Below are 14,766 nucleotides of genomic sequence, written 5' to 3' on the forward strand. Positions count from 1 at the left end.
GATGCTTGGGAGGCCTTTAAAAACCAGCAGAGAACAGCTAAAAAAGCAATAAGTGGGCAGAAGATGAAATATGAGAGTACGCTAGCTAGTAATATACAAGAAGATTGTAAGAGTGTTTTTTTTTAAGCTATCTAAAAGATAAGATTTGGAGATGCCGGTGTTGGACAGGAGTGTACAAAGTTAAAAATCACACAACACCAGGTTATAGTCCAACAGGTTTATTTGGAAGTGCTAGCTTTCAGAGCATTTATAGAATCCCTATAATGTGGAAACAGGCCACACCAACCCTCCAGAGAGTAACCCATCCAAAGCCATTCCCCTACCCTATTACTCTACATTTACCCCTGAACACTACAGACAATTTAGCATGGCCAATTCACCTAACTTGCACATCTTTGGATTGTGGGAGGAAACTGGAGAACCCAGAGGAAACCCATACAGACACAGGGAAAATGTGCACACAGACAGTTGTTCAAGATGGGAATTGAACCCATGTCCCTGGCACTGTGAGGCAGCAGTGCTGAGGGACATGCCACTGAGCCACTGTAGCTACCTGATGAAGGAGCAACACTCCAAAAGCTAGTACTTCCAAATAAATCTGTTGGTACTAGCACCTGATGTTGTGTAATTTTTAACTTGAGAGAGGCAAGAATTGACATTAGACCACTGGAAAATGAGATTGGAGAAATATTAATGGGGAACAAAGAAATGGGTCCCAGAGGACTGGAAAATAGCTTATATAGCACTCCTGTCTAAGGAAGGAAAACAAGAAACTATAGGCCCATTAGCCCAACCTCAGTCAATGGTAAAGGTTTAGAGTCCATTATAAAGGATGAGATTGCGGAGCACCTGGAAGTGTATGGTAGAACTGGGCAGAGTCAGCACAGCTTCATCAAAGGGAGGTCATGTCTGACAAATCTGTTAGAAATCTTTGAGGAGCTAATGAGCAAGTTAGATAAAGGAGAGCCAGTGGACACGATCTATATGGATTTCCAGAAGGCCTTTGACAGCGTACCACACAGGAGGTGCTAATTAGATAAGAACCCATTGTGTTAGGGGCACGGATAGAGGATTGGCTAACTGGCAGAAGTCAGAGCGTGAGCATACAAGGGTCTTTTACAGGCTGGCAGCCAGTAACTAGTCAAGCCCCACAGGGGTCAGTATTGGGACCACAACTATACATTCATATTATACATGAACGATCCGAACGGAGGAACTGAGGGCATTGTTGCTAAGTTTACAGCTGACACAAAGATCGGTGGAGGGATAGGTAGTGTTGAGGAGGTGGGGATGCTACAGAATGATGTGGACAGGCTAGTGGAGTGGGCAAAGAAGTGGCAGGTGGAAGACAATGTGGGAAAGTATGAGGTTATGCACTTTGGTAGGATCAATAGAGATGTAGACTATTTTCTAAATGGGGAGAAGCTGCAGAAATCTGAAGCACAAATGGACTTGGCAGTCTGAGTTCAGGATTCTCTTAAAGTTGACCTTCAGATTTAGTTGGCAGTTAGGAAGGCAGGTGCAATGTTAGTATTCATTTCAAGAGGACTCGAATGCTGAGGCTGTATAAGGCTGTGGGCAGACTGCATTTGGAATATTGTGAGCAGTTTTGGACCCACTATCTAAGGGAGGATGTGTTGGCCTTGAAGGGGTCCAGAGAAGGTTTACAGGGATAATCCCAGGGATGAAGGGCTTGACATATGAGGTATGGGTTGAAGACTCTGGGTCTGTATTTGATGGAGTTTAGAAGGATGAGGGGGGTCTCATTGAAACTTATTGAGAGACTGGGATAGAGTGGACATGGAGAAGATGTTTCCGTTAGTAGGAAAGATTACAACCCAAGGGCACAACCTCAGAATGAAGTGACAACCTTTTAGAACTGGGCTGAGTAAGAATTCCTTCAGCCGGAGGTTGGTGAATCTGTGAAACGTATTAGTGTAGAAAGCTGTGGAGACCAAGTCATTGAGTGTCTTTAAGACCAAGATAGATAGGTACTTGATTAGTAAGAGGATCAAGGGTTATGGGGAGAAGGCAGGAGGATGGGGTTGAGAAACACATCAGCTGTAATCAAATGGCAGAGCAGATTTGATGGGCGGAATGGCCTAATTATGATCCTCCATCTTATGATCTTATGGGGCATCTACTGCCTCCCATGTGACAAGTAAAATGCCAAGGGATAGCAGGAAAGTGACTACCATGTCACCCTTCAACATCCTGCCAGACATTACCCCACTCACCCTGTCACCCTCCCCTCCTAACATGCCCTTTGGGGGGGCCCCAGCTAGTGCGACATGATGGGTACTTTGTTGTGTGTGGTCCTTCTGTGTCAATGCCAATTGCTTTACAATCCCTCTGAAGCTGCTACCACGCCCCTGTGTTTCTCTGTGCTCATTGCCTTCTGTCTGTGGTGGTGGTATTTTGCAGGAAGTTCCAATGGATCTCTCACCTCCCTGTGAGTGGGGCCCTGGATGAGCCCACAGTGCAGCAGATGATGGAGCCACGATGTGGGGTCAAGGATGTTGGAAGCCAAAGGGCCTGGCAGGAACATGTGGAAAACCTCTTCCTGGGTCGAGCCACCATGCGAAGCCGCGCCAAACGTTACTTACAACAAGGTAAATAACTTCCACGGGTACTCTTTGTTCTGTTTGTTATCAAATTACTTTTGGTTATGTAGACAGTACACTTTCAGAGGTTAGTGAGCACCGCGCAATGTTCATCCATTGTTAGTATTTTCTTTCTCCCCTTTCCCAGCTGCTCTCTCTGTGAGGTCCCACTTTAGAGACTCGAGACTGGCTCCTTGCTGACATTCAGTCTGGGACTGAGGGATTGCTACATTTCTCTATTCCTGATGAAGGGCTTTTGCCCAAAACGTCGATTTTCCTGCTCCTCGGATGCTGCCTGACCTGCTGTGCTTTTCCAGCACCACTCTAACCTAGATTGCTATATTTAGTCCAGCGCTGTCAGTGGTGCAACTTTACCGATGTGACATTTAGCTGAGATGCTGCCTGCTCTCTCTGATAGATGTTAAAGATCTCGTGACACCATTTCAAGTGTTTTGTGTAGCAAAACTTTTCACGATGTCTTGGCCAATGTTTCTCTCTTGACCAACATCTCGGGATGTTATCTGTTCATTTGTCTCATTGCTGTGTGTGGGGAACTTGCCGTTCACAAACTGACTGGTACATTTCCCACAATGCAGCATTGATTACACAGGAAATGTACCTTCTTGGCTCTGAAGCTCTTTGGTACATGCTCAGACTGGGGTCATAATTTTAATAAGATTTTAGTAAGAAAGATTTTATGGCATGAAAGAAAACATTTTTTACACAGAGTGGTTTGCGTGTGGAATGAACCTCCTGAGGAAGTAGTGGATGAGGTTCAGTTACACCATTTAAAAGACATTGAGATAAGTATATAAATTGGAAAGGTTTGAGGGGATAGGGGCCGGGCCAAATGCAGGCAGGTAGGACTAATTAGTTTGGGAAACTTGTTTCGCATGGATGAGTTGGGCTGAAGGGTCTGTTTCCATGCTGTATAACTCTACATTAGAATGGGTTTGAATGCTAGCCCTTTAGCACAGTGGTGTTAAAATGTTGTTATACTGCTGCAGAAATAATCCCCTGTGTCTTTGTGATTGCTGCATTTAGACAACACTGACAACATTTTGGGATAATTGATGGGGGAAGGGGGAAATTCTGGTGTTGAGCTTGTTTTGTTTGTGAGTCTGTTTACTATTGATGCTCACTGTGCTTGTCGGATAAGCCTGATTGTGGATTCAGAGTGAGGTAAACAAATGGTAGAAAGAGCTGGAAAGCTGCGTTGAAGCATGGGACAGACAATTGAAAGCTCTGTGAAAAAAGCATTGAAAGCAGTGTCATCTCTGAACACAATGGTTGGGAGTAGTTTGGAAGTAAAAGGGAGCTGTGACTGGGTGAGGAAGGGAAATGTGAGAGAGAGAGAAGAGTAGAGAGAGAGAGGAGTGTCAGAGAGATGCAGGGGAAGAGGGAGAAGCAAAGAACGTGCATGGCATTAATGGACATGGCCAGTTGTGTGATTGGAAACACTAGGAATGGCTCCACAAACAGCTGCTTAAAATGAGAGGAAAAACAATGACAGAATTGTGATGCTTTTCAGTTTCATTTGTTCAGTTAGTGCAGATCTTATTGCTGGATTCCTCAGTGAATTTAGAGAACAGTCACGTGAATGATTTTGGTTTCGTTCATGGGATGCTTGTGTGGCAATCCAGTTATTGGCCCATCTCTCATTATCCTGCGGTTGGTGGCGGTGAGCTGTATTCCTGAACTACTGTGATTCCTGTGGCTTAGGGACACCAACGGTAAAATATCACAATCCATAGAGAGGAATCCGGTAACAAATTCTCTCACAGCTTAGCTCGACAGCAGATAGTTGATGTTGACCCTACTCGCTTTCCCAGTGTCACTGAACATAGCCATTGCCTGCCTTGACAGTTTAAACAAAATCCAACCTTGAAGCACAGATCATCATCACCCGGTCACTTACCATCCGAGTGCTGGAAGGAGAGTTAGGTTCGGAAGCTGTGGTAATGAACTGTTGTTTTAAGAAATACTTTTCAGAATCATTTCCTCGCTGGTTCTCGTCTCTCTCTGTCTGAACTCGCTGACTGGATTCCAGTCTCTCTGCATCAACTTGCTGTCAAACAACTGAAGCTGTTGGAACATACACCACATTTGCACACCCATTCACTACCCAATCACAGTCATTCACTACCCAATCACACCCATTCACTACCCAATCACAGCCATTCACTACCCAATCACACCCATTCACTACCCAATCACAGCCATTCACTACAATCACAGCCATTCACTACCCAATCACACCCATTCACTACCCAATCACAGCCATTCACTACCCAATCACACCCATTCACTACCCAATCACACCCATTCACTACCCAATCACAGCCATTCACTACAATCACAGCCATTCACTACCCAATCACAGCCATTCACTACCCAATCACAGCCATTCACTACCCAATCACAGCCATTCACTACAATCACAGCCATTCACTACCCAATCACAGCCATTCACTACCCAATTGTCACGGTCTCAGTAATAATGTGGAGGGAGAGCTTGAGTTGTGAGGAGGAAAGCTGGCTTGGTAAATGTGTCTGCAACAGGTTTTTGTGAATTTGAAGTGAAATCTTAATTCAGTGATTGGGCTATATTTGGCAATTGCCCTGTTTGAGGTAAGTATTGAAGAACGGGGGTGTTAAAACTGCTGCATCTTCTAAGATGATTCCTGACATGCATTTGGTATTTTCTGAGGAAATGTTGGACAAACTGTGGCCATAACCCTTGGTACTTTTTTAAATGCATTCATAGAATGAAGGCGTCTCTGGGTAGACCAGCATTTATATCACGCACCTAATTGCCCAGAAGGCAGTTAAGAGTCAACTAATTGCAGAGAGTCTGGAGTCACATGTAGGCCAGACCAGGTAAGGATGACAGATTCCTTCCCTAATAGACAGTAATGAAGCTACGTGAGTTGCTCCTGACGATTACAACGGCTTCATGGTCATCACTAAACTTTTAATTCCAGATTTTATAGAACATAGAACATAGAAAAATACAGCGCAGTACAGGCCCTTTGTGCGCCGATCCAAGCCCACCTAACCTACACTAGCTGCCATATGTCTATCCAATGCCCGTTTAAATGCCCATAAAGAGGGAGAGTCCACCACTGCTACTGGCAGGGCATTCCATGAACTCACGACTTGCTGTTTTATATATTAAAAAAAAATTGAATTCAAATTCCACCATCTGCTGTGGCAGGATTTGAACCCAGGTGTCCAGAACGTTGGCTGGGTCTCTGATTCCTGAAGAAGGGCTCATGCCCGAAATGTTGATTCTCCTGCTCCTTGGATGCTGCCTGACCTGCTGCGCTTTTCCAGCAACACATTTTCAGCTCTGATCTCCAGCATCTGCAGTCCTCACTTTCTTTGGATTTACAGTCCAGCAACAAGCCATCGCCTACACTCTACTGGAGTTTACAAAATGACAAGCGATCTTATAGAAACACATAAGATTCCATAAGACAAGGTCGATGCTAAGAAGATGTTTCCCATCTGAGAAGAATCTAGACGTAAGGGTACAGTTTCAAAATGAGGGGTTAAGTTGGAGAGGAGGAGGAATTCTGATTCTGTCAGGGTCATAATCTTGAAATTCCCCTCTCCAGGGAACAGTCAATGAATGTATTCAAGGTTGAGTTGGACAAGTTTTTGACTCAGAGAGGAATTGGGGATGTGTGGGAGGTGAAAGGGGAGAGGCACGAAAGTAAAGTCAAATTGGATCAGGAACAAACGTACTGAATAGTGGAACAGACTCAAGGAACCAGCCACCTCTGCTCCTACCTCCCATAGGTTCCATTTAAATAGGGTCAGGTTTGCTCCCTATGATTGCAGTAAGTCTTACGTGTGTTAGGACAGCGCTAGTCTTGGGGAGTGTGATGAATTAGTTAATCTCAATCAGAGCAACAGCGAGATTGTAACCATTAAACTAATTGCCCAGGAGGAATTTGGGATGTTTTTAAAATATAACCTTATCTCATTCTATCGGCGCTGCCTCGTGCTCCCACGAGGAGGTTGAACAGTTCATCAACTTTCCCAACACTTTCCATCCTGACCTCAAATTCACCTGGACTGTCTCAGACTCCTCCCTCCCCTTCCTAGACCTTTCCATTTCTATCTCGGGCGACCGACTCAACACAGACATCTACTATAAACCGACTGACTCCCACAGCTACCTGGACTACACCTCCTCCCACCCTGCCCCCTGTAAAAACGCCATCCCATATTCCCAATTCCTTCGTCTCCGTCGCATCTGCTCCCAGGAGGACCAGTTCCAATACCGTGCAGCCCAGATGGCCTCCTTCTTCAAGGACCGCAGATTCCCCCCAGACGTGATCGACGATGCCCTCCACCGCATCTCCTCCACTTTCCGCTCCTCCGCCCTTGAGCCCCGCTCCTCCAACCGCCACCAAGACAGAACCCCACTGGTTCTCACCTACCACCCCACCAACCTCCGCATACAGCGTATCATCCACCGTCATTTCCGCCACCTCCAAACGGACCCCACCACCAGGGATATATTTCCCTCCCCTCCCCTATCAGCGTTCCGCAAAGACCACTCCCTTTGTGACTCCCTCGTCAGGTCCACACCCCCCACCAACCCAACCTCCACTCCTGGCACCTTCCCCTGCAACCGCAGGAAATGTAAAACTTGCGCCCACACCTCCTCCCTCACTTCCCTCCAAGGCCCCAAGGGATCCTTCCATATCCGCCACAAGTTCACCTGCACCTCCACACACATCATCTATTGCATCCGCTGCACCCGATGTGGCCTCCTCTATATTGGGGAGACGGGCCGCCTACTTGCGGAACGCTTAAGAGAACACCTCTGGGACGCCTGGACCAACCAACCCGACCACCCCGTGGCTCAACACTTTAACTCTCCCTCCCACTCCACCGAGGACATGCAGGTCCTTGGACTCCTCCATTGGCAGAACATAACAACACGACGGCTGGAGGAGGAGCGCCTCATCTTCCGCCTGGGAACCCTCCAACCTCAAGGAATGAACTCAGATTTCTCCAGTTTCCTCATTTCCCCTCCCCCCACCTTGTCTCAGTCGGTTCCCTCAACTCAGCACCGCCCTCCTAACCTGCAATCTTCTTCCTGACCTCTCCGCCCCCACCTCACTCCAACCTATCACCCTCACCTTGACCTCCTTCGACCTATCACATCTCCATCGCCCCTCCCCCAAGTCCCTCCTCCCTACCTTTTATCTTAGCCTGCCTGGCACATTCTCCTCATTCCTGATGAAGGGCTCTGGGCCGAAACGTCGAATTTCCTGTTCCTTGGATGCTGCCTGACCTGCTGTGCTTTAACCAGCAACACATTTTCAGCTCATTCTAGTTCAGTCAAACTCCATCGTTGTACTTCTAGTTTGACTATGTTTCTTGGCTAGTGATACTTGGTACATCATGAGAGTGTGGAAATGTCATTATTCTTTCAATCTGGTTTACTGTTTGATTTGATTTGGTTTGATTTATTATAGTCATGTGTTCCTCAGTACAATGAAAAGCTTTGTTTGTGAGCAGTACAGGCAGATCGTAGTAAACAAGAACATGCAGATCATAGGGGGCTTAGACAGAGTGAGGTTACACTGCACAGGACATGCGCGAAGCAAGCTCAACATTATTTGAAGGTAGAGAGTCCATTCATCAGTCTAATCACTTCACCCAATGAAGGAGCGGTGCTCTGAAAGCTTGTGATTTCAAATAAACCTGTTGGACTATAACCTGGTGCCTTGTGACTTCTGACCTTGTCCACTCCAGTCCAACACCAGCACCTCCACACCAGTCTAATAACAGCAAGGAAGAAGCTGTTCTTGAACCTGTTGGTGCATGTGTATCTTCTGCCTGATGGAAGAGGCTGTAGGAAAGCATTACCGGGGTGGGAGGGGTCTTTGATGATGTTGGCAGCTTTTCCATGGCAACGATAGGTGTAGATGGAGTCCATGGATGGTAGGTTGGTGTCCCTGATGGTCTGGGCTGTGCACACAACCTTGCAGTCCTGGGTAGAGTAGTTGCCACACCAGACCGTTATGTATCTGGATAGAATACTTTCAATAGTGCATTTATAAATGCTGGTGAGGGGCCTTATGGACATGCTGAATTTCCTAAGCTGTCTGCGGAAGAGAGGCATTGTTGTAACTCTTGACCATCCCATCTACGTGGGAAGTCCAGGACAGATTGTTGGTTATTGTCACTCCTGAGGAACTTGATGCTGTCCATCTCTTAACCTCAGCTCTGTTCATGTAGATGGGACAGGTTCTCCTCCTTTCTTTCTGACGTCAATGCTCAGTTCTTTAGTTTTGCCCGACATTGAGAGATAGATTGTTCTCATTGCACCACGTCACCAAGCCCTCTATCTCCTTTCTGTACTCTGACTCATTGTCTGATATCCGTCCTATCGTTACAGCATCGTCAGCAAACTTGTAGATGGCGTTCGTTCAGAATTTGGTTAAAAAGCTGCAGATGCCGAAATCCAAGGTAGACAAGCAGGAGGCTGGGAGAACACAGCAAGCCAGGCAGCATCAGGAGGGACAGGGAGGAGGCTGGAGGAACACAGCAAGCCAGGCAGCATCAGGAGGGACAGGGAGGAGGCTGGGGGAACACAGCAAGGCAGGCAGCATCAGGAGGGACAGGCAGGAGGCTGGGAGAACCCAGCAAGCCAGGCAGCATCAGGAGGGACAGGCAGGAGGCTGGGAGAACCCAGCAAGCCAGGCAGCATCAGGAGGGACAGGCAGGAGGCTGGGAGATCACAGCAGGCCAGGCAGCATCAGGAGGGGGAGAAGTCAATGTTTCGGGTGTAAAGCCTCCTGACAAAGGGTTCCACCTGAAACATTGACTTCTCCCCCTCCTGATGTTGCCTGGCCTGCTGTGATCTCCCAGCCTCCTGCCTGTCTACCTTTTATCAGAATTTGGTGAGGCAGTTCTGGGTGTACACGGAGTACAGTAGGGGACTGAGAACACATCCTTGGGAGGGGCTCCAATGTTGAGGCTTATCGGGAAGGAGGTGCAGATGTTTACCTTCATTGATCTTTTTTTAAATTCATTCCTGGGATGTGGGCCTCACTGGCAGGACCCATTCCTATTTGCCCTGGAGAAGGTGATGGTGAGCTGCCTTCTTGAACTGAATTTGGTGTACATAGACTCCCAATGCTCTGAGGGAGGGAATTCCAGGGTTTTGACCCAGTGATAGTGAAGGAGCAGTGATAGATTTCCAAGTCAGGATGGTGAGTGGCTTGAGGGGGAGGTTGCAGGAGGTGGTGTTCCCATGTATCCACTGCCCTTGTCCTTCTAGAAGGAAGTGGCCGTGGGTTTGGAATGTGTTCTTTAATGACCTTTGATGACTCTGCAGTGCACCTTGTAGCTAGTCAGCACGGCTGCTACTGAGCGGTGATGGAGGGAGTGGATGTGTAGATGTTTGTGGATGTGGTACCAATGAAACAGACTGCTTTGTCCTGGATGGTGTCAAGCTTCTTGAGTGTTGTTGGCGCTGCCCACATCCAGGCAAGTGGGGAGTTTTCCATAACACTCCCGACTTGTGCCTTGTAGACGGTGGACAGACTTTGGGGATCTGTTCACCGAGCTGGAAGTTTTTGCTGCAAACATTTCGTTCCCTGGCTAGGGAACATCATCAGTGCTATTGGAGCCTCCTGTGAAGCGCTGCTTTGATGTTTCTTCCGGTATTTATAGTGGTTTGTTCTTGCCACTTCCGGGTGTCAGCTTCAGCTGTAGTAGTTTGTATGTGGGGTCCAGGTCAATGTGTCTGTTGATGGATGTTCTTGCCGCTGAAACTGACACCCGGAAGCGGCAAGAACAAACCACTATAAATACCGGAAGAAACATCAAAGCAGCGCTTCACAGGAGGCTCCAATAGCACTGATGATGTTCCCTAGCCAGGGAACGATACGTTTGCAGCAAAAACTTCCAGCTCGGCGAACAGAACCACAACAACGGACACCCGAGCTACAAATCTTCAACCGGACTTTAGACTTTGGGGAATCAGGAGGTGAGTTACTTGCTGCATGATTCCTAGCCTCTGACCTGCTGTTGTAGGCAACATGTATAAATGGCAAGTACGTTTGAATTTTTGGTTAATGTTCTTTGTTATTGATCAATGTTCTTAGCTATTCTGCAGTAACATGTGACTGCGATTGATAGTACATTGAGGCTAGCCTGTAGTCACATAAATCCTCAAACCCAACCATGATGCCAGGTCTCATTCTGCTTAGTAAACCACTCAAGTTTTTTTTAATTGAGAGTAACTCATGAAACAATGTGGTGGGGTCTTAAGCTTTTAGGATTCGTAACCAAGGCCTCTGAGCTATTAGTTCAGAAATGCAACCGCTTCACTCCAGTTTGATTCTCTGTTCAATAAAATAATCTGAAAACATGCTGGACTTGACATTGGTGGTTCTGCACATGACCCTGAGTAATGTCAATTCCATTCCACAGGCCTCGAGAAAACTTGGCACAGCCTCTTTGTATGTTTTTTTAGATTAGATTAGTTTATTTACAGTGTGAAAACAGGCCCTTCGGCCCAACAAATCCACACTGACCCGCCGAAGTGAAACCCACCCGTACCCCTAACCTAACACTATGGGCAATTTAGCATGGCCAATTCACCTGACCCGCACATCTTAGGACTGTGGGTGGAAACCGGAGCACCCGGAGGAAACCCACGCAGACACTGGGAGAATGTGCAAACTCCACACAGACAGTCGCCTGAGTCGGGAATTGAACCCAGGTCTCTGGCGCTGTGAGGCAGCAGTGCTAACCACTGTGCCACCATGCTGGTGTTGTTGGATCTAGTCAGGCTAATAGATTACAGGACCATTTATAGCTCTGGCATTTGCAAATGGAGTTGCAATCTTCGAAAGGGGTTTCGCCGTTCTGCTCGTGTGTCTATATCAGAGAGCAGCTCCCCAGCCATGACTGGTTCACATCAACATTTCAACATCTGGTGGAAGAGGGAGTGGCCCAGCCGTGTCTTCAGCTGGTGTGGATTCCATCCACTGCCACAGCACATCCTTAGTGACCTGTTACAGCCTGTACGTCCCCACCGTGTCATTTCTCCCAGATCAAGCTGGTTTAGACTGGGGTCGTCAGGATATCGAGATACTTTCCTGCGGGCAGGTTTGAATTCTTCACCTTCTCACCTGAACCGAATTTATTGATCAGCAAAAAATGTTCAGCAGTAGCCCGAGGACAGTAGAGAATACACAGACCTCGATGTCAGATGTGCAATTCAACTCTGTCTTTATCATCCCCACTCCTTCGCCGGAGTTGCTGTATGATTCCTACGTTTCATTACCGTTCTCAGATTTTTTTACCATTCCACGTGGCTGGATTTTCTATGCAGGGTCTGGATGCCAACACCGGTCACTTTTGAGTGAGACTTAAAAAATACTTAAATGGTCTGCTCGAATTCAGTGCCCGATTTGTGGTACCAACCACTGCCAGGAGCTGGGAGTTGCCTGCCTGATACCAGCTGCAAAGGTGGGTGGCAGCCATCTTGGGGACGGCTGCTCACTTGCTGATTTGAGTAGCCAGTCCCTGAGATGTGGAAGGAGATGGGCTTACATGGCAAGGTAGAGTCATCACTGGCGCTGGTGTGAGTTGGAAACCACAGATTTCTTGAAAAGCCGACTGCAGTGCAAGTTTATCCGGCCCCATGTCCAAACCAGCAGAGGGGCTCTGAAGTGTGCAAGCCTGGCCTGCTTCATGTCAGCTCCTCAGCAAGCTTCCTTGCTCAAGCACCTTCCTTGACACCAAAACTTTCCCCCCACCATCCATATGGAAATCTGAAACAATCCCGGAGATGCTAAGATTCCACAGGCCCAGCCAGAGAGTGGTGGGCCTGTGGAATTCATTGCCACGGAGTGCAGTGGAGGCCGGGACACTAAATGTCTTCAAGGCAGAGATTGATAGATTCTTGATGTCACAAGGAATTAAGGGCTACGGGGAGAATGCGGGTAAGTGGAGTTGAAATGCCCATCAGCCATGATTAAATGGCGGAGTGGACTCAATGGGCCGAATGGCCTTGCTTCCACTCGTATGTCTTATTCCCACAGGACCTCCACGAATGTGTTCTTCAATCCTGGTTATACCAGGTCCTGACCCCATCAGCAATTGAAAATCTGGCCCCTGTTCTGTCTATGGTTCCTATGTTAAACTACACCCCCAGCCCATCCTTTCTATTTATATCTTGGCTTAGTTGGTAGCAACTGGGCTGAAAATGTGTTGCTGGAAAAGCGCAGCAGGTCAGGCAGCATCCAAGGAGCAGGAGAAGTCAACGTTTCGGGCATGAGCCCTTCTTCAGGAATGGCTTCAGGAATTCCTGAAGAAGGGCTCATGCCCGAAACGTTGACTCTCCTGTTCCTTGGATACTGCCTGACCTGCTGCGCTTTTCCAGCAACACATTTTCAGCTCTGATACTCCAGCATCTGCAGTCCTCACTTTCTCTTAGTTGGTAGCAAGGACATTAGGTGTTCAAACCTTACTCTGGGACTGAAGTGAATAATGGCCAAGAAATTCTGATCAGCATCAGAAGCTCTATTTCCATCCTGGATCAGACAAAAAAAAACATATTAACGGAAATTCTTACTTTGGAAATTCCTGGACTGGAGTTTTTTTTGTGAAATTGGAATTCTAGCAGCCAGTAGTAGACAAGACTATTCTTGAAACCCTCCCCATTTTAGAGAATTAGTTTTAGAGTCATAGAGCCATACAGCATGGAAACAGACCCTTCAGCCCAACTCATCCATGCTGACCAGAATTCCTAAATTGAGCCTACCCCATTGGGCCCTTATCCCTCAAAGCCTTTCCTATCCATGTACCTGTACAAATGTCTTTTAAATGTTGTAATTGTATCCACCTCTACCACTTCCACTGCCAGCTCTATCCTTACATGCACTACCCTCCATGCCCCTCAGGTCTCTAATAAATCTTTGCCCTCTCACCTTAAACCTATGCCCTCCAGATATGGGCAGACTTAAGCATCCACAGGCATCCACTCCCTCCATCACTGAGGCTCAGTAGCAGCAGTGTGTACTATCTACAAGGTGCACTGCAGAAATTCACCAAAGATCCTTAGATAGCCCCTTACAAACCCACAATCACTTCCACCTAGAAAGACAGGGGTAGCTGATATATGGGAACATTACCACCTTCAAGTTCCCCTCCAAGCCACTCACCATCCTGATTTGGAATTATATTGCCATTCCTTCAGTGTCTCTGGGTCACAGTTCTGGAATTCCCTCTCTAATGCCGTTGTGGACCAACCCACAGCAGTTAGACTGCAGCAGTTCAAGAAGGCAGCTCACCACCACCTTCTCAAGGGGCAACTAGGGATGGGCAATGGATGTTGGCCCAGCCAGGGATGCCAAAATCTCATGAATTATGAAAAACAAAGGGAATAAAGTGATGGTGTTTGAGGTGTCAGGGTGCAAGGTGGGTGAAGAAGAGATAGGCAAAAATGCCAGGTGGGTGAGAGTGTAGGATGCTGGATAACTGGTGAGTGTATCAGGAAGGTTGAGGGATTAGGTGGAGGGTGGTGTTGGAATGTCAGACCTGGAGGGTGGTGTTGGAATGTCAGACCTGGAGTGTGGTGTTGGGATGTCAGACCTGGAGGGTGGTGTTGGAATGTCAGATCTGGAGGGTGGTGTTGGGATGTCAGACCCGGAGGGTGGTGTTGGGATGTCAGATCTGGAGGGTTGGCTGAGAGGGTGGATGGTCTTTGGGCTGGTGCAGGAGAGTGAAGGTAGGATTGGGGGTTGATGAGTGGTCAGGTTGGGAGATCTAATTGAGAGGGCCAATGGTAAATTCAGTCTAATAGTTACCCAGAGTTAGAGTACTTTAAGCTTAATATATATCCAGAATAAATTGCAGGAGTAATAAAGTGAATTTTAATCCTCCAAAATCTCCAACTTTAAGGAATGTTTTTGGAGAGTTCCAGACATCTGGGAACTGTCAACTAGAATTTCCAATTTCCTGGAATAAACTGCACTGGGATTTCCACACCAATCTAAACTGCTCCGATTACTGTCTGACCTTCAGAGTTTCTGGACCAGTCTTCACAGACACTTCACTCCAGTGTTGGAGAGATTGCTGAATCACTGCAGTTTTAATCTTTTCAATGAGCAACTTGACC

At 47.3% G+C, this 14,766-nt stretch overlaps 1 protein-coding gene across 1 annotated transcript in view; it reads left to right on the forward strand.

Moving 5' to 3' along the window:
* The window catches only part of mmp28 (matrix metallopeptidase 28), a 102,692-nt gene that overhangs the window by 42,555 nt on the left and 45,371 nt on the right, over positions 1-14,766 (forward strand). Inside the window, exon 3 of the mRNA XM_060848002.1 lies at positions 2,425-2,612. Within this exon, the coding sequence (XP_060703985.1) occupies positions 2,425-2,612 (188 nt within the window). The remainder of the gene's footprint in view (positions 1-2,424; positions 2,613-14,766) is intronic.

The sequence above is a fragment of the Hemiscyllium ocellatum genome, chromosome 31 (genome assembly GCF_020745735.1).
Source record: "Hemiscyllium ocellatum isolate sHemOce1 chromosome 31, sHemOce1.pat.X.cur, whole genome shotgun sequence".
NCBI classification, from domain to species: domain Eukaryota; kingdom Metazoa; phylum Chordata; class Chondrichthyes; order Orectolobiformes; family Hemiscylliidae; genus Hemiscyllium; species Hemiscyllium ocellatum.